Genomic DNA, 23,094 nt, shown 5'->3' on the forward strand with positions numbered 1-23,094 from the left:
CATAATGCTTCAAACGTTCTCAATTGGCGGCTACCTTGCTGGTGAAGATACGGTTTGGTAAGCACTAAGACAAGCAGTAGAAATTCTAGCCGATTGCGGCCTGACATGATCTTCTTGAAATGTGAGTCCAGGATGGAATGCAATGAAGGGCAACAAAACAGAGTGTAGAATATCGTCGACGTATCACTGTGTTTTAAGGGCTCCGCGGATGACAACCGTAGGGGTGCTGCTATGAAAAGAAATGGCTCCCCAAAACATGACTCATGGTTGTCTACTCTTATGGCTGACGACAGTCAGTTTGGTATATTGCCGCGGTCCGGTGCGTCTCCAGGCATTTTGGTTACCGAGGCTCAGTTCGAGCCGGCCGGTGTGGCCGAGCGGTTCTAGGCGCTTCAGTCTGGAACCGCGCGACCGCTACGGTCGCAGGTTCGAATCCCGCCTCGGGCATGGATATGTGTGATGTCCTTAGGTTAGTTAGGTTTAAGTAGTTCTAAGTTCTAGGGGACTGATGACTTCAGATGTTAAGTCCCATAGTGCTCAGAGACGTTTGAACCACTTTGAGCTCAGTTCGAAACTGGACTCATCACCGAAGATAATTCTACTCCTGTCAATGTTTCAGACTGAAGACGTGTCTAGAAACACCCTAGATAGCTCTTGGGTAACAACGTGATTGTCGCCGGCCGTAAGGGCCGACAAGCAGGAGTGATGGTTTCGGGTGCCTTTTCATTTCATAGCAGGACCCCTTTGGTTATCACCCGCGGCACCCTTACAGGACAGCGATACGTCGACGATATTCTACGCCCCATTTTGTGGCCCTTAATGGCAAGTCTCACTGGGCTAAAATCTCAGCAATATAACGCCCATCCACACATTGTGAGAGTTTCTACAGCTTGTCTTCGTGCTTGCCAAACCCTGCCCTGGCCAGCTAGGTCGCCGGACTTCTCCCCATTGAGAAGGTTTGGATCATTGTGGGCAGAGCCCTCCAACCATCTCGAGATTTTGACGATCTAACTCGCCAACTGGACAGGTCTTGGTGCGATATTCCTCAGGAGGATATCCAACAACTCTGCCAATCACTGCCAAGACCAACTATTATTTTCCTATGAGCCACAAATCGGTCAATTCGTTATTGATATGTTCAATTTGTAAAGCTCTTTCTCTTGAATAAATCATCCAATTTTTCTGAAACGTTAAACATTTGTTTGCTTGTACATGTAATTCACATCTACCAAATTCCGTCCCATTCGGATAATTCCTTCGTGATGGGTTGAGTTTTCTGCCTTAGAGTGTGTGTTCTACATACTTCTTACACATGGTTTTGTTTTTAATTTGAAATTACTAAATATCTAGAGTAATACAAATCGTACGAAAAAAATGTTCCAGATGGAACGTTAATATTTTCAAGGGGGACATCGGTTTTTGCTATTAAAAACTGGCTCATTTGATTCTGCTTGCAATTTTCGATACAAACGTAAACGGTTTTGTTCTAAACAGCTGATATTGTTGCTGAAATTTTAATTTTGTTTTCAGAATTTGATTGTACAGTAAAACTTTTACATTTAGACATTTAAAGGTCTGACAAATAAGCTACTTTTTACTTAACGTAGATTTTTTTTTTCCTGCCAGGCTTGTTTAGTGTCATTACAACACCATCAAGGTGATTGATTTCGTTTAGTCCAAACGAAACTCACCATTTCGAGCCATCTACCACGAACGAAAAAAAAAACTGTTTCGTATAAAACCTAGGTATTTTTTTGGCGCACCTTAATAAAGAAAGATGGCTTCCCATTTGAAAGAAAAAATCTGATCCCTATGCGGGGGAGAGTGTTGAGTGGTTGGCCAATTTTATCGCATATATATATATGCGCTCTCAGCAAATCACTGATCATCGTAGTCTACCACGTCGATACCACCTCACTCTCCCAACACATCTCCATAGCCTCCACAGCTCCCAACGAAATTAAATCGCTTTCCTTTACCCGACCATGAAATCCGATCCACCGTGATATATACCCATCCAATAAGATCCAGGAGAACTCTACCTCGCACCCATTGTCAGGGCTCCCTTACCCTCCAATCCTCTCTATAATCTTCCTAAGTCTTGGTTCGGAGCCATATCCCTATCCACTCTTCCCTCATTCCTCCTCCAAACATCCACCATCAAAACTCCCTTCTATGCACTACCTTTAAATGCTACATTCCCATGATACCCTTATTCTTGGCAGTCTATATCCACTCGTCTCTTCACTCAACTATGTCTCTACTTTAATCAGTGAACACATCGTCCTTTCCGTTTTCATTTATGCAACCATCGATCTGTTTTTATATATTTGTGTGCAACACTCATTTTCGATTCATCTGTGCCTATATTTTAATCAATCACCAAGTCAACCTTTTATATTTTTAAATATGCAACTGACGATTTGTCTTTTTATTGCACAAAACGTTCAATCTTGTCAACCGCCAAGCCCAGCTTGAAAAAACCTCTCAGTAATGCAGCTGCCTTAAATTTTACAAGACTGACTGTTCCATTTAATCATGTGTCTGTAGCTCCAAACTGAGCTGTAGTCTGTTCCCACAGAGAATGAATGAGATTTACTTTATTTATTGTTGAGTTTTGGCACGAGCGAATGTGTTTGGCAGATGATCGTGGAAGAAGCGCTGTGCGCACGCTCTGTCAAGAAGCCGCCAACTGAGGAGGCTTGTCTGCTGCCTTGCCCATTTGACTGCGTGCTGTCGCCCTGGTCCAGTTGGTCGCCTTGCTCCCACAGTTGCACGTCGCCCGAAAAACTCGCCCTGCGCCAGCGCAACCGCACAGTCATCGCGCCACCAGGAGTCGGTAAGTGCGAGCAGCGTCTAAACCCCCTACTACTGTTGAGCAATAACTGTAAGGAATTGCGTAGAATAATTATCTACGTTGCCTATTACGTGTAACCACATTTGTTGCAATGACGTGAATATTTCGACAGCAGCTGTCGTAGAAAACAAAAACATAAATCATTTCAACGTATCTTGTTAAGGCGTCAGTGTCCAGGGACAACTAAGTTCCATTCAGATACTCCGAAAATGATATCCGTGCTTGCTACGAAATGATTGAAATACTTTTCTTAGAACTTCACAGTTTTTACTACAAACTTTTTTGCCGTAACCGTAAAATCCCCTACACTTTCATATAAACTTGCCAAAATCCTGATATAGTTACATTAACAGCAAATACTGCTCGTAACAGGTCCATTACATTGCCACCAGTCTGATACTTAACCACTGCTCGGAAAAACTCTCTCCGCTACGCCTGACGCCTACGAACTACAAAAGACAATAATGTATCAAAGACAACATTCAAAAATGCTATATAGATTTTAGAATGCAAACTACATGGGTTGGATAGAAAGTAGTGGCAACACTGCTGTAATATAAAGGAAGTGAGTCACATAGCTTGCCAGCTGTCTGTTGCTGATAGCAGGTGGTCGGCTGAAGTACTAATGTCAGCAGGGACAGCAGCGTTAGAGTCAATGGCTGTGTGTACTATCTGAAAGTACGGGAGGCCAGTTCAAGCGCCCTAAGGCGTTTTTAGGAAACACGAAGAATGTGCTCGGATCAAGACTGAATTAGCACGTAGTCGGAGCTTTTAGCAATGCTTCTTTCTGGCACTGCATCCCATCAACCTTCAGGACAATGCACGATGCCAAACGTCGAACCCCGTGCAGTAGCTCCTGCATGCGTGGGGATGGGAGATACCGGAACATCCACCGTATTCACCCGATACTAGTCCGTGCGATTACGAGCTGTTCACCAAATGAAGGAACGCCTTCCTCGCACGTCCTACAACACAAGAGAAGACATCATCCTTGCGAGACATCGATTGAAATGGATGCGCTGACGGTGTAGGACGTCTTTTATCTGTGTGGGGGAAGGAGATAGAGATGCGGGGCAATTGTGTTGAGGTCAGTACGGTGAATGTCTGTCAATTAAATACGGTATGAATTATAACCGTGTTGCCACTACTTTTTATCCAACCCATTTTTGTAATAATTGTTTTGGTACCGGTACATTAAAAAGAAGACATTCATGCGTCATTTCAGAATATAATTTGTATTAATATTTATAATTATTATTTTAACTGATTCTGTTTTCATTGAATGTAAGGATCCCTGGATGACTAACATTTCTGGAATTACCGTAATTATGCGTACAATTGTCAGATAAATTTGAAATCGGGCAAAGGACGTCAAACAAGGGTCGTTACAAGCGCCTGTTTCATCAACGACAATCCCGGTTAGCGTTAACAACTTTCATTTACGTGCAAGAGGGAGCATTTGTTCGAGACAAGTCAAACTACAGAGTTGCGCTTTATTTTCAAAACAAAATTGAAACCACCTGAGATATTAAGTACTTCAGAAAAATAATAAATAGAACAAAGATGTTATAAGCCAAAGCTACGTTTCCTGTCTTTTTCTCATATTTCCTGGAATAAAATGCTGTCCCAAGTTACTGGAAATTTAATTTTTCAGTTGGCTTAAGTCTATCCGGGAATTGCAAGTTTTGCTGAAGTTTCCTAAATTTAGAATATCCGAAAGGATGAACGTTTCCCCCCGATATCATCTAGAACGTAATTTCCACTTACCTACTCTTTCATTTGAGCTCGATTGCTTTTTATATTGGTGTAACGTGTTCTTTTTCTGTCTTCTGTTTAATATCACCACATTCTAGTTGCTTCATTATGAACACGTAACGTCCAGTTCCTCTGCAGTTCCGCCCTCGCTACTCTTCTATTCCCTCCCCCCTCCCCCCCCCCCCCCCTCTCCATTCTCCGGGCCATTAATTTCAGTTTCGTACTTCCTTCTTTGAGCGCCACATTTGTTGCATTACTTAATATTTTGTACTCTTAGGTTTAAACGTGTTCTCTTTTACTAATAAATTTATTTCTTTGTTTTTTCCACTTATACAGTAATGAACCTACCAGAGCTCTTTCGATTATTTCAGTTTCATGATCACCGAGAACGTTAGAGGCTCACCATCTCTACTCAATCTGTCGACATCCCTTTTCTTTGCACTACGTACTAAAATTCAGCCTCCAATTAATGTTTGCTAAACAGTGATCTGCTTCAGTATCCGGAACAGGGCACACTTCTTACACAACGATAGCTATGTTACCATGCAAGCATAAAACGAATATCTCCCATGGAAAACTATATTTTCATTGCGTTCTGTGTTCTTTGACAGTTCCTGTATTTTTTTCTCTTCTTGTTTTTCTTTGTCCTCGTACTCAGACAAATAAGGTGACGCAGTATTGAACACTGACTTAAATTTGTGAAGAGCATGAAGATTCAGGTTCCTTGTGATTCCCTAAAACACTTCATGCAAAGGCAGTTGTGGTTTCTGTGAAAGGGACGCTGCCGATTTTCTCCGGTCTTTGCCCATTCCGAACTTGAAACTCACATTTAGTGATATCGTCGCCGATCGGGAGCCATCTATTGCTTTTCTTTTAGTTTTCTTTGTCTTTTAGTAGACTCAACTTTGAGGCGGGTTGTTAGAATGCATCTTTGTTTTTTTTTTACCTCTGTTCCACTCGAAACCATTGTCCTAGTGTCGTTTCGTAGTCAGTAAAAATACTATCTAACTGTCCGTAGCAGTCGCAGTTCTCTTTTCCTCAGACCTACCTTGAAAGTGTATTACAGCTTAGCAGACGGCAACCAAATAATATTTTCTTCGCTTCACCATTGGCTTTAACTTATCCCAATTGACCTCTCTGGTCTTCACGCAAATTGAGACAATTTGTACTGCTGCATAGAATGGTACCCATGTATTTTATGATCTTGTGAATTTTTTGTTTCCAGCCCTGGTGGGGATATTTTCCAGGAAGGTCCATCAATATTTCGCCATCATCAAAGACAGACTTTAGCACTTCTTGAAAAACATACCTCTTGGCGTCTCTGCAACTTTAAATGAGTATTATTGTAAACGTTGATCAATAATTCGACGAACGTGCCTGTGTAAGTTTGACACTAAACGGCTATAAAGGCTACTACGTTTCACTCTACGCTTTTTATTCATAAGCATTGTGTATCTGGAGCTCCAATTAGTAAATTGCCATACTTCTGCATGGCATTTCTCATCTCCTTCAGGACAATGTTACAAAACTATTTTAGGGACCTGAAGCATTTCGAAAGAATTCCAGGTGCTTTTAAATGAGGAGTAAATATGATTTTTTTATTTTTCAGGTTTAATTTTCTAAGACGGATTGTGATTAATTATTTTCCTCCATTGTACCTGAAGTGTGCTGAAATTTCGTCTAATTTTTTAGTCAATGGACCTACATTCCACTTCTTCCCATAAAGATCGATTGGTTTCCAGGATCCGGCTTTGAGCAAGCCAATCAAGCAAATCCAATTGTTTTTCTTCGACCCGTCATCAGGATGTTTTTCTTTGTGTATAGGAACATGATAATGATCGCTCGGAAACATCAAATTTCAAGCTATTATGACCGTTTTCATAGCGGGAAAAGTACATTGTTGTCTAAAACTTTATGTACAACTATGTTTATTCTCCTGTCAATCAAAATTAATGATGCGAAAACGAAGTAGGCAAAACAATCCTTTACTATTACAGAACCTTAAATGAAATTTACCGTAACTGCAGCACCATCGAACAAGTACCATTTGTGGAACATGCTTCAAGTGCACGCACGGTAATGCCCGAGTCATATCATGTACCACGAGTGGCTGCTCCATTACCCTCCTCCCATTACTACTCAGACCAAGGACAGCATCTTTTACGTTATTTAAGAGTAGTGTTTAAAGTACCTCATGCCATTAGAAAAACTGTAGTTGCTTCACTGTCTCTGTAGAGAGATAGTTACTCTTACTTGTACAAATGAACGCGCACCAAATTGGCTTGCAACAGAAGTACGTGAGCCAGAACTGGATCGAGACTGCACGCCTTTTTAAGGATGGTTGGTGTGGTGTTTGGGCGGTTCTCCAGAACTGACGACTGCGAAAACAGGATGGTAAACCGATCTAGAAGATTAAAATCATTAGTAAGATAGCCCACCAGTATAGAACTCTGATACATGGCGGGACAAAAGTTGGAAAAAACGAAGAAATAGGAGTAGGCTGAGACAGTTTCAAGAAGGAATTTTTCACTATACAGCGGAATGTGCGGTATTTAGAGACCACATAGCAGATGTATACTACATGAAGGAACAAGAGTCGAACCCGGTGCAGGTTCAGCAAGTAGAGTTTCTCTGAAATTTTCAGAGTAGGAGAGAGCTACTGCCACAATAGAAACTACGAAGGCGGGTCATTAATCGTCGTTGGACAGCTAAATTGGTAACATCACTCGCTAAAGATAATGTTCGAGTTTTGCCTGGCACACATCACAGTATTTGCCCCCTCGTTTCAGTATCCTCGAACGAGTATGAAATGTTAGGGGTGTCATAGGTGATCTTCAGTGCAGATAGTTATTTATAGTTGACTTGAGACGCGTCGGCCACAAACGTGACAGGTCTTGTTACTTAAGACGCATTAAGCACCTCAACACGACAAAAGGCGAAGTAAATCAATATATTTGCAGACATGAAGAATATTTTGTAGAATTGAAGGCATGTCCCCATTCCTTTCGTAATATGATTATGGTTCAAATGGCTCTGAGCACTATGGGACTTAACTTCTGAGGTCATCAGTCTCCCAGAATTTAGAACTACTTAAACCTAACTAACCTAAGGACATCACACACATCCATGCCCGAGACAGGATTCGAACCTGCGACCGTAGCGGTCGCGCGGTTCCAGACTGTAGCGCCTAGAACCGCTCGGCCATAATATGATTATGGTTATAGCAGTTCAGTTCTTCTATTAGCGACTTGCAGAAGTCCCGCCCAACTTCAAACGTAACTGTATTTGGTATCTTTGATTTTGCGGCTGCATACACATGTCTTTGACCAAAGGAGTTTGTGAACCTTTAAAACCTCCTTCTTTGTAAGCTGCCAATAGGTAACGGTAAAATCAAGCGTGTGCGGAACCGCTAGAGGACAGCGCGGGTCTTCGCTTCTTCTACATTAGGGGCAGCTGGTGACGGACGTAGTTGCAGGTCCAGTTTGGTCCTAGTTGACATGTACTCGAAATGCTGCAGAAATATACTAGAATTTGTTGCTTAATCGGCCTATTATATGCGACTTTTCGTTACCAGATGCACTGCACGTTTCAGGAAACCTTCCAACAAATTTAAGTCTTACATTCGTGTTGCCTAATGCTGATTTTATGTGATCCTCCTGTTTCATGTGGCTTAGTATTACCCCTGAATACCTATCTGATGTGACGCACTCAAGACATCATCACTAATCTTTCTCCTTCGAATGCGAAAATATTTTGTTGACACCGACCTACATAGGGAGAAACGATCACCACGATAAAATATGGGAAATCAGAGCTCGTACGGAAAGATATGGGTGTTCGTTCTTTCCGCGTGCTATACGAGACTGTAATAATAGAGAATTGTGAAGGTGGTTCGATGAACCCTCTGCCAGGCACTTATATGTGATTTGCAGAGTATTGATGTAGATGTACATGTAGATGAAAATCTTGAAGTCCGATACTATTGCTTCCTCTCTCTTCGTTATCTTACATTTATCTACATTTCATTTATTAGATTTGGTGAAAATTGTGTTCGTGTACAATCTTGAAGTGGTACTCATCCTATATTATAAACCATTTATCTGTATTGAGAACGTTAGCGGTCCTACTACACTTCTATGGGGTACACTCGACGCTACTTTCGTTTCTGAGAAAATGCAGTGTCCAATGTAAGATACTAGGTTCTATACGTCAAAAATTCATCGAGCTTAACCACATATAGGTGAAGATGCCTCGTATGATAGTATGTTGATTGGAAATCGACTATGTTAGGCCATGAAAACCGCCAGCGACCGCGAGAGAATGTGCTGACCCCACGCCTCTCCGTAACGCACCCGAAAACACCATCGGCAGAGAATGACACGGTGGTCCGTCGGTGCCGTTGGGTCCTCCAGGGTGTGTGGGTCGTCGTTTAGCAGAGTCGTTGACGTGTTACATGATCGGGAATAAACCTATTCACCTGTCCCTGTTGTTAGCAAGATGTCGTGAATGGATAAAGCAATCTGTGTCAACAATCCATCCTGGTTATTCGAGAGAACGTTGTTTTCCTGCGGGAACTACATAATTTTTGAGTTCAGAATAAGCTCTGGGATCCTGGAACAGACCGACGTCAGCGATAATGGTCTGGAATTTTGTACATGGGATCGTTTGCCCTTTTTGTAATTATGGCTGACCCGCATTCTCTTCCAATACCGAGTAACCATTCGTTGCGCAAGAAATTTTCGAAAAATATGAACTGAGAATGAAGCTAACTTCGAAGTGTATTCAGTGTAAAATCTAACTGGAATTCCGTCAGCGTCTGATGCCTTATTTGCTTTAAATAGGCACAATTGTTTTCCAGCGCCGGTGGTGTTAATGTCTACATCTCTCACTAGCAAACCCAGCAATGCCCCACTATTGCACAATATGTAGTGGAATTGTAGATATGTCCTAATATCCTGCTTCCCTTCTCCCTACCAATATCCTCCTCACTCCTCTCTTTCTCTCTGTCTATCTCATCCTCCTCCCCCTATCTGTCCATTTTCTCCTTCCCTCCCCTCTGTGTCCACTTCCTGCCCTCCCCTCTATCCATCTCGCCGCCTCTCTCATCTTGAGCCCTATTTACTGTTATTGCTAACAAAACGTTGATTGGGAACTGAAGTCGCTAAAGTGATTGGATAAATTGGTTGGGATCATTGGTAAACGGTATATGAGAAAGATCTCTCCGGCTTCTGGATCTGTGAGGATAGTAGCTTCAATAACAGTATTTTACATAGTTTTAATCTGTGAATGCATAGGATTACAAAGTTTTGGACGATTCAGATTTCGTAGTAGTATTCTAGATATAATCCATAAATACAACTTCCCTGTTTTCTATTAAAACAGACTGAGAGGAAGAAACAAAAAGGCATATTGTTGTGTATAAAATTTTTGTTTGAAATTATACACAAGTAGAAAAAATATATATGGGACAAGCTGTTAGTATAATGGTTTCAGTTTCCTGCTATCGTAATTATAACTCACTAAGAGGAAGAAACTGAACCACACATTTTCGGAGCACAGCACGGTATTTTTTTCCCCCTCTGTGTCACCCTTAACAAAAAACCTGTACCTTGTTGTTTACAAAAAATCCGCTTGGATGTTCATTAGAGTATTAAGTAAAAATCTGAAATAAACCTATCAATAAATTTTCGAGTTTTTTGCAAACAAGGAGGGCATACTTCCTCCAACATGGGTCGGAATTCGACAGCGGCTACATCCTGTTCTGTTCAGACTATACTTTACCGTACCACAATGGTTATTATCACGTCAACTGGGAATCTATAACTGTCATACGAATATTGTATCGAAGGGTTAAGGTCCAACGCAGCTAGCGCCCGAGAAGACAGGATATATTGTTTGCTTGGCAGCGGGTTCCCTCGGTGCGGCGGCAGAGAAAGTTGCGCAAACAGTGGTGGGCCCAACGACAACACAGTATATTGGAGTGGCACCATAGTACCTTTCCAGACGAGTTCCGAATCTGCACACAACATGGGCTTACCCCACATGGGGGCTCTCAGGATAGCGAACTTCGCCAGATTCCTGTCATCATCGTCATATGTGCCCAACACTTCGCGTGACTTTATAGGGTGCCTCTAGACACGCAACACGACACCTCTGCTTCGCATAGCCGGTTATATAGACAGCACCCTTTACATTCCTAACGTGTTAAGGCCAGTATCTGTGCCCTATCTTCGAGGTTTCTGTGACGATATCTTCGAATAACATGACGCAAGGTCATTTGTGTTTCGTTTTGTCCTGACGTATTTCGATACGGGGAGAGGGTGGGGGGGAGGGGGAATTCGACTGGCCAGTACATTCTTCAGTTTTCTCACTCAATGAAAATATCTCGTCATGGGTTACCTAGAGGCTGGCACGCTACTATTTGCCGTTAGTGCATATGCCAATTGTCTCACGGAGTTGAGCAATTTGTTATGACGCACCTTGTATCTTCCGCCAAAGTTCAGTTCGGCTCAATGTCCAGCTGGATTACACTCAACGCTGCTTTCCAGTAGATGCAGCTCTGTGCATTACATTTCACGCCCTGAATACTCCCAGACCGCCTACAGGTTTAATAATTTATCCTTCCGTTATATAGTACATGCACAATAAATAACGTCTCATTGAATGGAACATTTGACTTGCTCGTTGATTTTACGTATGACTGAACTTCCTTGTATTTTCTGATAGCTCTTTCGGCAGGGACTAACTGCGAAAATTATTGTACGCCCTACGCATGTCACATGGGGAGTGTACGGATATTCCTAATTTGGCAGTAGTGGGACATCAGATTTGGGAGCAACCAAATGTATACAGCGATAAACATGTCCTCATCATCAATTTCAGTATATATGAATCTTAACACACCAAACTTTAACAAACTCCAGGTACCTAAATGTCATACAAGACATCTTACATTAAGAACAGTCCTTCTTTTTACACCATCAGCTCTACAGAGTCAATCAAGCAGTCTTCTTGAACAGTGTCCTCTTGCATCAGACACCACAGCACTCTGTTGGCTACGGTCATGTTACGTGTTCACTACTAGTCCATGGAAATTTCTCCCAACATTCCCATGGTGTGAATGAGCAATCCAATGAGATACTTTACTCCAAAGTTTTATAATCTAATATTTGTTACACTGTCTAAGACAAAAAAAACTAGGCACCACGAAAGAATTACCTGAATGGGACAGAAATCGTAGATGTGATGCGCATGTAAAGGCGAACAAAAGATTACAATTTCAGAAAAATTAGATGATTTATACCAGAGAAAGAGCTTCACAAATCAAGCAAGTCAATAACGAAATGGTCCACCTCTGGCCCTTATGCAAGCAGTTCTCCGGATTGGCATTGATTGCCAGAGTTGTTGGATGTCTTCCTGAGGGATATCATGGCAAACTCTGTCAATTGGCATGTTAGATAGTCAAAATCCCGAGCTTGTTGGAGGTCCCTGCCCATAATGCTCCAAACGTTCTCAACTGTGGAAGAATCCGGGGCCCTTGCTGGCTAAGATAGGGTTTGGCAAGCACGAAGACAAGCAGTAGGAATTCTAGCGGATGTTATCTTGCTGAAATGTAAGCCCAGGATGGCTTGCCATGAAGGGCAACAAACTGGGGCGTGGAGTATCGTCGATGAACGGCTGTGCTGTAAGGTTGCTGAGAATGACAATCAAAGGGATTCTGCTATGAAAAGAAATGGCATCCCCGACCATTAATTCTGGCTGTTGGGCTTCATGGCGGACGAGTCAGGTTGGAATCCTGCCGCTGTCCAGGGCGACACCAGACACGTCTTCGAGGCTCAGTTCAAAGCGGATATCTTCACCAACGACAGTTCTACTCCAGTGTATGAGATTCCAGGCCGAACATCTGTGATAAGCACCGACATGTATGCAAGAGGTTGGTTTGGTCTTTGAATAGAAACTTTTAGATCGCCCCTTACAAATGATTAACGTAGGGACTTGACACTAGTGTCACTCGGCTCACATCAATGATGAATATCGGCGGAAAAGAAGTATGGCCTAGCCGGCTGAGAAATGGCTTGTAGATAATCTCTTGAGGTAGCGTATTGCAAAAACAAGGAACAGATCCTTTGGCAGAGCTGTTACTGCGAACTCAGAACTCATTGTTTTCAATTGTAGAGGGAGTCGAAAATCATTCTGAGATTACTAAATGCTGAATGCACTAAGTGACTGGAGCGAAGCAGCACATGGCGTGATTTGAGTCATATCACTAGAATGTTAACTTTCCAGGGACACGATGGTAAAAATGAATGCGCATATCACGAAGGTAAAAGTTCCTACGAAGTCTTCAAGACCAGCAGTTAAGAGCAAGCACTCTGAACGCATTAGTAAATAATCTACAGGCAGTAGGCAGAACTATTAAATACAGCATTTTAAAATACATACCACTGGCACCTAACATGACAAAACCCGACAGCAAATAATAACACTTTATTTATTGTGCATATGCTATATAATGGAAGAATAAATTATTAAATTTGCAGACATTATGGAGGTATTCAGATTGCGAAATCTGGTACACAGAGCTGCATCTCCTGGCACGCAACAATGTGTCTAATCCCGATGGACATCAAGTCGAGGAGGAGGAGAAGAGGAGATTAGTGTTGAACATCGCGTCACCGGCCGGAGTGGCCGAGTGGTTCTAGGCACTTCAGTCTAGACGCTTCAGCCACGGTCGCAGGTTCGAATCCTGCCTCGGGCATGGATGTGTGTGTTGTCCTTAGGTTAGTTAGGTTTAAGTAGTTCTAAGTTCTAGGGGACTGATGATCTCAGATGTTAAGTGGCATAGTGCTCAGAGTCATTTGAACCATTTTTGAACATCACGTCGACAACGAGGACATTAGAGATGGCGCACAATCTCGGATTACGAAAGGATGAGGAAGGAAATCGGCCGTGCCCTTTCAAAGGAGCCATCCCGGGATTTATCTCAAGTGATTTAGGTAAATCACTTCAGGATGACCGGACATAGGCTTGAGCCATCATCCTCCCGAATGCGAGTGCAGTGTGCTAACTATTGCGCCACCTCGTTCGGTTACACCAAGTCGATCTAAGCTTTGATGACAGATATGGTGTACGTCGTTCCAAACTGCTTTAACTCTGGGCCAAAACTAGCATATGTAGCAGGTCGGACCAACAGAAAACTGTAACAGGAAGCTGGAAGTCAAGGCGAGGAACGATTGATTGAGCGTTAAGGGACCAGTAGTTTTCATATACATTTATTAAAGGAAAAAACAAAGATATTTCAAAAATTAATAAAAGTCAACACGCAATAGTGTCTGAAATCATTCATTAACAAAAGTTGCACATAATCTTAGAAATTCACAGCAGTAAACATATCACTATTGAACAACAGCCTTGCAGCCCTCAGGCTCCTCAACATACGCAAATGTTAAATAAGAAAATATTCCATATATTAAGTTTAAACCTGTATTTCATGAAAGATCGCCTGCTGGCAATAACAAAATTTACACAATGTCCTCCCTGAAATGACTTGGCGATTTCAGTATAATCAAGTGTAATAATAGTACAAAACGTAACGTAGGAACAGCTCCCCTATGCTAGAGTCACCCACTCTGTATGTTTGTTCAATTATATCATTAACAGCACTACATAAAAGATAGAACAGCATTTAATTATGGTGCAATGAAATCAGTTCTTGAAGAGTAAGAGCATCATTAGCATTGAACACAAAGAAATCTTACAAATAGGCATCTGTACAAAAACAGTATACTAGAAATATTAATGAAATAAAACAGCGTGTCTTCCCTTCTGTCAGTGTGTTGCTGCTGAGTCAAATACTTCCATACGAATACAATCCTTCCTCTTGGCTCTTGTTTCGCCCACCAGTAATAACACACTCATACACATCCGCTTTAGTGCTTGCGGAACAACACAGTGGAACAAAATCACACCTGTAACAAACTTGAGTTTATAGTTTGCAGGGACAATGATTAAAGGTAGTCGCTTCCACAGTAGTCCACAAGGCCATTTCGTTGGAAGCACGATAAGCGCTGTAAGTGGTTTACTATGACATCGCGACCAATGCCAATCTCCAATATCAGAAACACTTAGCATCCCCGGCGGCATTGCCTATCCCCTTGGACATAATCACAGTTTGGGCACATAATCCACAATGCATGTCCCAACCCAGTTGCTGTCAAACATGAACAGTCCGAGTTCGTCCAGAACGCTACGGTAACTGAGGCGCACCGTGTAACCGCGGTCCTCGCCTCGTTGCACGCCTCGCGCGCCACCTCGCACACGCCAACGAATAATCTCGTGCTCTGTAGGCATCGGACACGAACCCGATGCTCGCCGGAGGTGAAGTAGCGAGCCGCAAGCCGCACCAATGCCGACACGGCACAGAACACATATGGCCTTGCGACATCATTGGGAAATGACGTTGCAAAGAGTTAAAGATATGGCACAAGTACCGGCCTTAATATGAGACAAATATAATAGGTGCATCGATATTATTGGTTATGCGAATCAGAGGTGATCGTGTTGTGCATCAGTGGCACCGCCTGAAGTCACGCGAAGTGTTGGGCACATATCAAGATGATGAATATACTCTGGCAAAGTTCGCTGTCCCGGGAGCTCCAACATTGAGTAAGTCCATCGTCATGCTGTGCCCAGAATTGGAATTCGTTTGAAAAGATAACGTGGTGCCACTCATTTACCCAGTGATGTAGCTGGGCCTCACCAACGTCGGTGTGATTTTCTCGGCAGCCACACTGAGGGAACGAGCAACAATTTTGGCCGTGCTGACAATCAGTGGAGCTGCAGACGTCATCGCATTGTCATTTAGGGTAACTTTCTTGTTGCAAACAAGCCAATTTCTTTACTTATGTTACGTGACTTGGCTGCACTATCCTCCACTGCCAAGCAAACAGTATACCCTATCTTCTCCTGCGCTAGTCGCTTACGTCTTAATCCTTCATATGACAGTTATAGATTCCCATCCGACGTGATGATAACCATAGTGGAACGGTAAAGTATAGTCTCAATAGGACACGATGTAACCGCTGTCGAATTTCGACCCATACTGGTAGAAGTTTGCCCTTCTTGTTAGCAAAAGCCTCGAAAATTTCTTGATAGATTTACTTCAAAATTTTACACGATACTCTAATAAACATTCGGACGGGTGTAAAAAACTAAACTCCACCCGAACAGGCCATGAAGGCCTAACGGCACAGGCCGGCCGCCGTAACATACCAGCACACACGCGTCAGAGGATGAGGATATGGAGAGGCATGTGGTCAGCACACCGCTCTGCTGGCCGTATGTCAGTTTACCAGACCGGAACCGCTACTTCTCCATCAACTAGCTCCTCAGTTTGCCTCACAGGGGCTGAGTTCACCCTCGGAAGGATATAGGCTACATAAAATTTTTAAACAACAATGTACAGGTTTTCCGTTAAAGCCGACTTTGAGAAAGAAAATACAGTGCTGTGTAGTGAAAATGAGCGGTTTCATTTTCTTTCTCGCACTAAGTTTAACCTACGATAGCAGGTCATTTAGATCCTTAGACTAGCTGCTTGTCCTTGTACATAATTTCAAACAAAAATTTTATACACAACAATATTCTGTTTTGCCTTCTTCCTCTCAGACGGTTTTAACAGAAAACAGGGAAGTTTTATTTAAGGGTTATAATATTATAATTGGAATACTCCTACAGAATCTGAATAGTCCGAAGCTTTGTAATCTTACCCATTCAGAGATCAGAACTATGCGAAATACTGTCGTTGAAGCTAGTATCCTCACAGATCCAGCAGCTGGAAAGATCTCTCTCATATACCGGTACAATGATCAAAACCGATCTACCCACTCGTTTCAAGCGACTTCAGTTCCCTAGCATTCTTTTGTTACAAATAACAATAAACAACGCTCAAGATGAGAAAGTGGGGCGAAATGGACAGAGAGGAGAGTAGTAATTGGAAACAGAAAGGGTAAAGAAGGTGATGAACAGAGTGGGGGGGGGGGGGGAGGGGGAGAGGAGATGGACAGAGACAGGGCGAGGAGGAGGAATTGGGAAGAGAGGGGCAGGAAAACGAGATTAAGACATCTATCAGATTCCACCACATATTAAGCAATTATGGGGTATTGCCGGGTTCACTAATGAGAAATATACACATTAGTACCACTGGCACTGAAAAACAATTATGTCTCTTTAAAGCAAACAAGATATCAGACCCTGATGGAATTCCAATTAAAGCTTACATTGAATATGTTTCGGAGTTAGTTCCTTTCTTAGCTCATACTTATCGAGTATCTCTTGCGCAGCGAATGGTTACACGTTATTGAAAGAGTGCAGTCCACACCCGTTTACAAAAAGAGCAAATGATCTGATACACAGAAAAGACCAATATCGCTGACGTCATCTGTTCTAGGATCCCAGAGCATATTCTGAAGTCAGACATTATCTCGTTATAGCAGGAAATAGATTTTTTCTCCAATGATCGGGATGGATTTGGGAAAAACCACTCGTGTTAAGCACAGCTTGCTGTAGCAATATGTTGCTCTCAACGGAGGCAGGTGAACAGGTTTTTTACCTCTTTCTAGGTTTCCGACAGGAGTTCGACATTGTACCAAGCCACCCACTGTTCTACACTAAACTCTTCCCACAGGCACTGACGGGTCCAACGGCACCGACCGACCGTCGTGTTATCCGCTGCCGTTGGCGTCAGCGACTGCGGTACGGAGGGGCGTGGATTCAGCACACCTCTCCCGGCCGTTGTCGGTTTTGGTGACCTGACATCTTCGATTACTAACTAAGATACTATCATACCAAGTATCTTCGCAGATATGTGATTTAGCTAGATGAATATTTGAGTTATGGAACCCATTACATCGTTGATCGTTACAATGCTTGCATTTATACAGTCTCTGTATCTTCGCAGTACAGTGTCCTTCAGACGCACATGCATATCTGAAGGACATCGTTCTGCGTAAATACAGACACTGTATAAACACAGATACTGTAACTATAAATGATGTAATGGGTTCCATAACTCAAATATTCATCGAGCTGCGTGCATGTCTACAGGAAATTGCATTGCGGGGATACAGACACTGATAAATACAGACATTGTAACGATCAATTATATGTCCAAGCCTAGACGGGCTAAAATGACGATATAATATTTGTCTCCCTGCACAAATCACGGAGTTGGTACAAATTTCAATTCATTGCTTCAGCGTACATCATATCGTAGATAAAGATGAGACATAATTAATATATCACCTAGGCTTGAGGTGCAGGCAGGATTACCTCATTTAGCTCATTGCTAAGGTGCTATTCCAGTATTGAAGGAACCCGGCAATACTGACGCGAGTTTAAAAGGAGAATAGCAGTGGACTGATCCGTGAATCGGAATCTGTATCAGGGAGAGAGACGTACTAAGTATATGTGATTCAGGCAAAGTTTACTACGTCATCAATTACGTAAAAACCACGACTACACTTCCAGTTGAGCCTAAATTAGCAAGAACTTTATCTCTACCTGCATATCTGGGTCTTTACTCTGTGCCTACCGTGAAAAATTTGACAATGGTCCTTATCTACATTCGTGCCACTGTTTATGCCGCAAACTGTAAATGTCAAGTCACTTCTTCGTTCATATATCACAAGTACCGAGTGGTTGTAATTAAAGTTTCCCTATTTAACACGTTATAATACGAAAACTAAATACCTTACGAGTACCAAACTTGGTAGCATCAATGTCCCGAGTATGGGGTGCATTATTTCCATGCGTCACAGCGCCTCCGTCCAGTTCAAACTATGGCCACCAGGTGCCGTGATCAGTCATCGTGATTCATAGTCTCACACAACTGACCAGTCACAGTGCACTTGTTGACGTGTCAACCTGGACTTGGACAAAAGGAGCAGGGCATTGTTGGTGAAGCTCACTTATCAAAACAACGGTAATGCTGCAGCTGCACTTCGAGAATAAAGCCGGCATAAAGGATTACGGAAGGGTTCTCTTTCTCCACCTGTTGTGCGGAGCGTGATGAAGAAGTTCGAATCAAATGGAGAACTGGGCGTCGCTCCACGAAGACGCCGACGACCGGTTGCACCACAGGTGGTTGATGAAATCGCTGTTGCTATGGCAGACAACGCTGCGCACAATCCCCGATCATCAGGCAGTGCGCGGTCTACTGAACGGAAAGTACTTCGAAACATTCTCAAATTGTCTTCGTACAAGATCCAGATCGTACAGCAGTTTTCACCACAGAACGCACGACGAGGTGTTGACTTCGGTCTCCACTTCCTCGCAAGGATTGAAGTTGACTAGGGCTGGCCCTGGACCATCCTATGGACAGACGATGCTTATTTTTCTCTGATGGGTGAGGTGCACACACACAATTGCCGAGTGTGTAGATCTTCACCTCCAGTCACTGATACATGAAGTTCCTCTGTAGGGTGGACGTCTCACCGTATGGTGTGGCTTCACGGTTACGTTCATCATTGGCCCACTCTTTTTCAACAGGCTGTGCGCTCAAAGACCAAAGACGTGGAGTGTGACTGGCCAGCGTTATTGCCCTTCATTAGAGATACGCATTGAACTCAACAGTTTTCATGCAAGATGGGGGCCCACCGTAGATCGCTCATGAAGTTCACCTACTTCTCCGAAACACATTTGGAAACGATCGAATAATCAGCCGATCGTTTCCAGATGCTTGGCCGGTACGATCACCTGCTCTCACTCCCTATGATTTCTGGTTGTGGGGCTACCTGAAGGGCAGAATTTACCAGGATAACATTCACACATGTGCTGATCCGAACCGCAGCATATCAAGAGAGGTAGCCAGCATACCTACGGACACTCTTCGTTCTGCTGTGCAGAATGCAATGAAGTTCACGTGCTTCTCCGAAACACATTTGGAAACGATCGAATAATCAGCCGATCGTTTCCAGATGCTTGGCCGGCACGATCACCTGATCTCACTCCCTATGATTTCTGGTTGTGGGGCTACCTGAAGGGCAGAATTTACCAGGGTAACATTCACACATGTGCTGATCCGAACCGCAGCATATCAAGAGAGGTAGCCAGCATACCTACGGACACTCTTCGTTCTGCTGTGCAGAATGCAATCCTCTGCTTTCAGACTCTTCTGGACACTGATGGGCGCCATATTGAGCCCGTTTGTAGCAGTAATGGTACCGGTATGTAATGGTATGATGTACCGTAGCAGCACAGTTTCAGTTGGATTGATTCTGCATCATTTCTCTTCCCCATGTCCTTGACATTAGTGCTACCAAGTTTGGTACTCGTACGGTAATTAGTTTCCGTGTTATGACGTGTTAAATACGAAAAGTTTAATTATAACCACCCGGTATATATCAACATGTACTTGCTATATTTCTTATAGTTACTCAGGGAGTGCTAGATGTTCATTATAAAAGTAACTGAATGTACCATTTAAGGGAAAAATTAAACACCTTCTCAGCCTTCGTAATTGTTTAAAGTACTTGAAAAGATTAGAACAGAATCTGCAAGAGACTGCTTGAGAAACTTTAGGGATCGTCGCCTTTAGAATCTGTTGTGGTAAACGAGCCGATTTAGAGATCAGTTTAGTTAACTCTCAACGGGACGATGCCACAGATATTGGTTGTTGATTAGAAGGGTGCTGATGTTATGGAGATTTGTTGTAAAGTGAGATGAAGTTCTATAGTTTAAAGTTGCGATACAGTATATCATAAACATAAATTCAATAACAGAATATTCATTACGGCAAAATAAAGCGCATTGTTAGCAATAAAATACACGTGGAGAAACGCAGCGCACTAGTCGCAATACCAGAAAACAAATTTCGCAGACGATAGCAAAGGATATATAATCGTTAGTTGCATCTCATAATTACTAGGATAGCTTTGAGAAACGACCATTTGTTTGTTACTGAATAACAAGGGAGCATACGAAACAAAACGTATTACTTACACAAGCTTTACGAATCCTCCGCTTGTATCTTAACATAGTCCAACGGAACTGCGGCAGCATGATTCAATACACAAAGAAAAGTGGTATAAATTCACTTATTTATATCGTATTCTATCTGAAATCACTGAACAAAATACTCCCGCGATGTTTTAAATAGTGAATTAAAGCAATTTCGAAACACTTGCCGGCCGCTGTGACCGAGTGGTTCTAGCCGATTTTGTCCGGAACCGCGCGGCTGCTACGGTCGCAGGTTCGAATCCTGCCTCAGGCATGGATGTGTGTGGTGTCTTAGGTTAATTATGTTTAAGTAGTTCAAAGTCTAGGGGACTGATGACCTCAAATGTTAAGTCCCATAGTGCTTAGAGCCATCTGAACCATTCGAAATATTTACAAATGTGAAATAGAGAGCAAGTTGATCTACAGACACATAATTCAAAGCAGAGAGAATACTACATCAATTTACGTTATTAAATCGGAATCTGTTAGAAGATCACTGATCAGGCACTTCCGCGGCACTTTGAACGGTTAAACTACAATCAGAACACTGTGTGGAGGAGATCTAACAGCTCCTTACATTGAACCAAAGTTTATCTGTGCAGACCAACTGCACCTACGTCCGTCTAGAACTGCCGCTATCTTAGAAGTGGAGAATGCCCACGCTGGCCTCTAGAGGTTCCCCCCTCGCGTGATTTTACTGTTACCTTATACCAACGTACGCTGCGAGAGGCTTTTATACATTCAAAAACTTCTCTGGTCTAAGACTTCGTATGCAACCATAGAATGAAATACACTCTGCACAGATGCGTTTGAAAGTTGTCGAGATTATTACAAGGTGCTAATATAAAAACTGAACTACTATAACCAGACTGATATTACGAAATGAATGAAGTCATACCTCCATTTTTATTAAATGGTTGTCATTTCTACAAATAAATTGATTTCATTAACCCTTTAGCGTCTTGGGGAATTTAATGGGTCTCAAGTGGGCGATGTGTCTCAATTCTCTATAATTTGTATGCAACAGGCCCTAAGCTACATAAAAAATCTCCTATTCTGAGTTGACACTACTAACGTTTCGAACCTGTTCGAATATGTTGAAACGAGTAGGCAAACACTATGGGTTGTAGTTAATAGCACCAGCCATATGCCAGACCAGACTCGGACGTTGCTTCTAGCGAAAGAAGCCCTTACCAACTGAGTTGTCCAAGCTCAATTAACGACACGTCCTCTTAGATTATATTCTGCCAGTACCTCTCTCCTACTTTGCAAACTTCGCAGAAACGACATACCTTTCTGGGACAGCACTCATGGAAGAACTGAAGTTGTGAGAGCGGGTCACGAGTCGTGCCTGGCTAGCTAAGTCGGTAGGAACATTGCTCGTCTTGTTCCATCGTGCAGTTAACATCTGCCAGGAAGTTTCTAAACAGCGCTCACTCCGCTGTGGAGTGAAAGATCCCTTCTTTGAATTTTCTCAGCCTTATCCTTTTTCTTCGTTTTCTTCAGGTTGTGTCCCGCCATGTATCACAGTCCTACGTTGGTCATCGATCTTATTAATCATTTCAATCATTCAATTGTGACCGATTTCCCATCCTGTTCTCACAATCGTCAGTTAGCCTAAGAGGGCAAAATCGTGTACGCCAACGGTCTGTGAATTGTGTAACCATTAATGTGTGTGCGTTATGTTTCTAATTGGGTAGGGGAGGGAAGAACCAGACCAACATTTGCCCAGGTGCAAGTGGAGAACGCCCGAAGTTCACACCACTGGTTATTAAACCGGCGCGCAAGCATGATATAGTTCTGTCTCACGTATCTGTGTGGCAAGCCAATTCGGTACGCATTCAGTTGTACAAGTAAGAGTAGCTACACTATGTGATCAAAAGTATCCGGACACCTGGCTGAAAATGACTTACAAGTCCGTGGCGCCCTCCATCGGTAACGCTGGAATTCAATACGGTGTTGGCCCACCTTAGCCTTGATGACAGCTTCCACTCTCGCAGGCATACGTTCAGTCAGGTGCTGGAAGGTTTCTTGGGGAATGGCAACCCATTCTTCACGGAGTGCTGCACTGAGGAAAGGTATCGATGTCAGTCGGTGAGGCCTGGCACGAAGACGGCGTTCCAAAACATTCCAAAGGTGTTATATAGGATTCAGGTCAGTACTCTGTGCAGGCCAGTCCATCACAGAGATGTTGTTGTCGTGAAACCACTCCGCCACAGGCCGTGCGTTATGAACAGGTGCTCGATAGTGTTGAAAGATGCAACCGCCAGCCGGCCGCGGTGGTCTAGCGGTTCTAGGCGCTCAGTCCGGATCCGCGGTACTGCTACGGCCGCAGGTTCGAATCCTGCCTCGGGCATGGATGTGTGTGATGTCCTTAGGTTAGTTAGGTTTAAGTAGTTCTGAGTTCTAGGGGACTGATGACCATAGATGTTAAGTCCCATAGTGCTCAGAGTCATTTGAACCATTTGAGCAACCGCCGTCCCCGAATT

At 43.0% G+C, this 23,094-nt stretch overlaps 1 protein-coding gene across 1 annotated transcript in view; it reads left to right on the forward strand.

Annotated features, from left to right (window-relative positions):
* Positions 1–23,094, forward strand: part of LOC124555261 (thrombospondin type-1 domain-containing protein 7A-like) — a 1,197,505-nt gene that overhangs the window by 909,689 nt on the left and 264,722 nt on the right. Inside the window, exon 13 of the mRNA XM_047129129.1 lies at positions 2,644–2,839. Within this exon, the coding sequence (XP_046985085.1) occupies positions 2,644–2,839 (196 nt within the window). The remainder of the gene's footprint in view (positions 1–2,643; positions 2,840–23,094) is intronic.

This window comes from Schistocerca americana, chromosome X (genome assembly GCF_021461395.2).
Source record: "Schistocerca americana isolate TAMUIC-IGC-003095 chromosome X, iqSchAmer2.1, whole genome shotgun sequence".
Taxonomy (NCBI): Eukaryota; Metazoa; Arthropoda; class Insecta; order Orthoptera; family Acrididae; genus Schistocerca; species Schistocerca americana.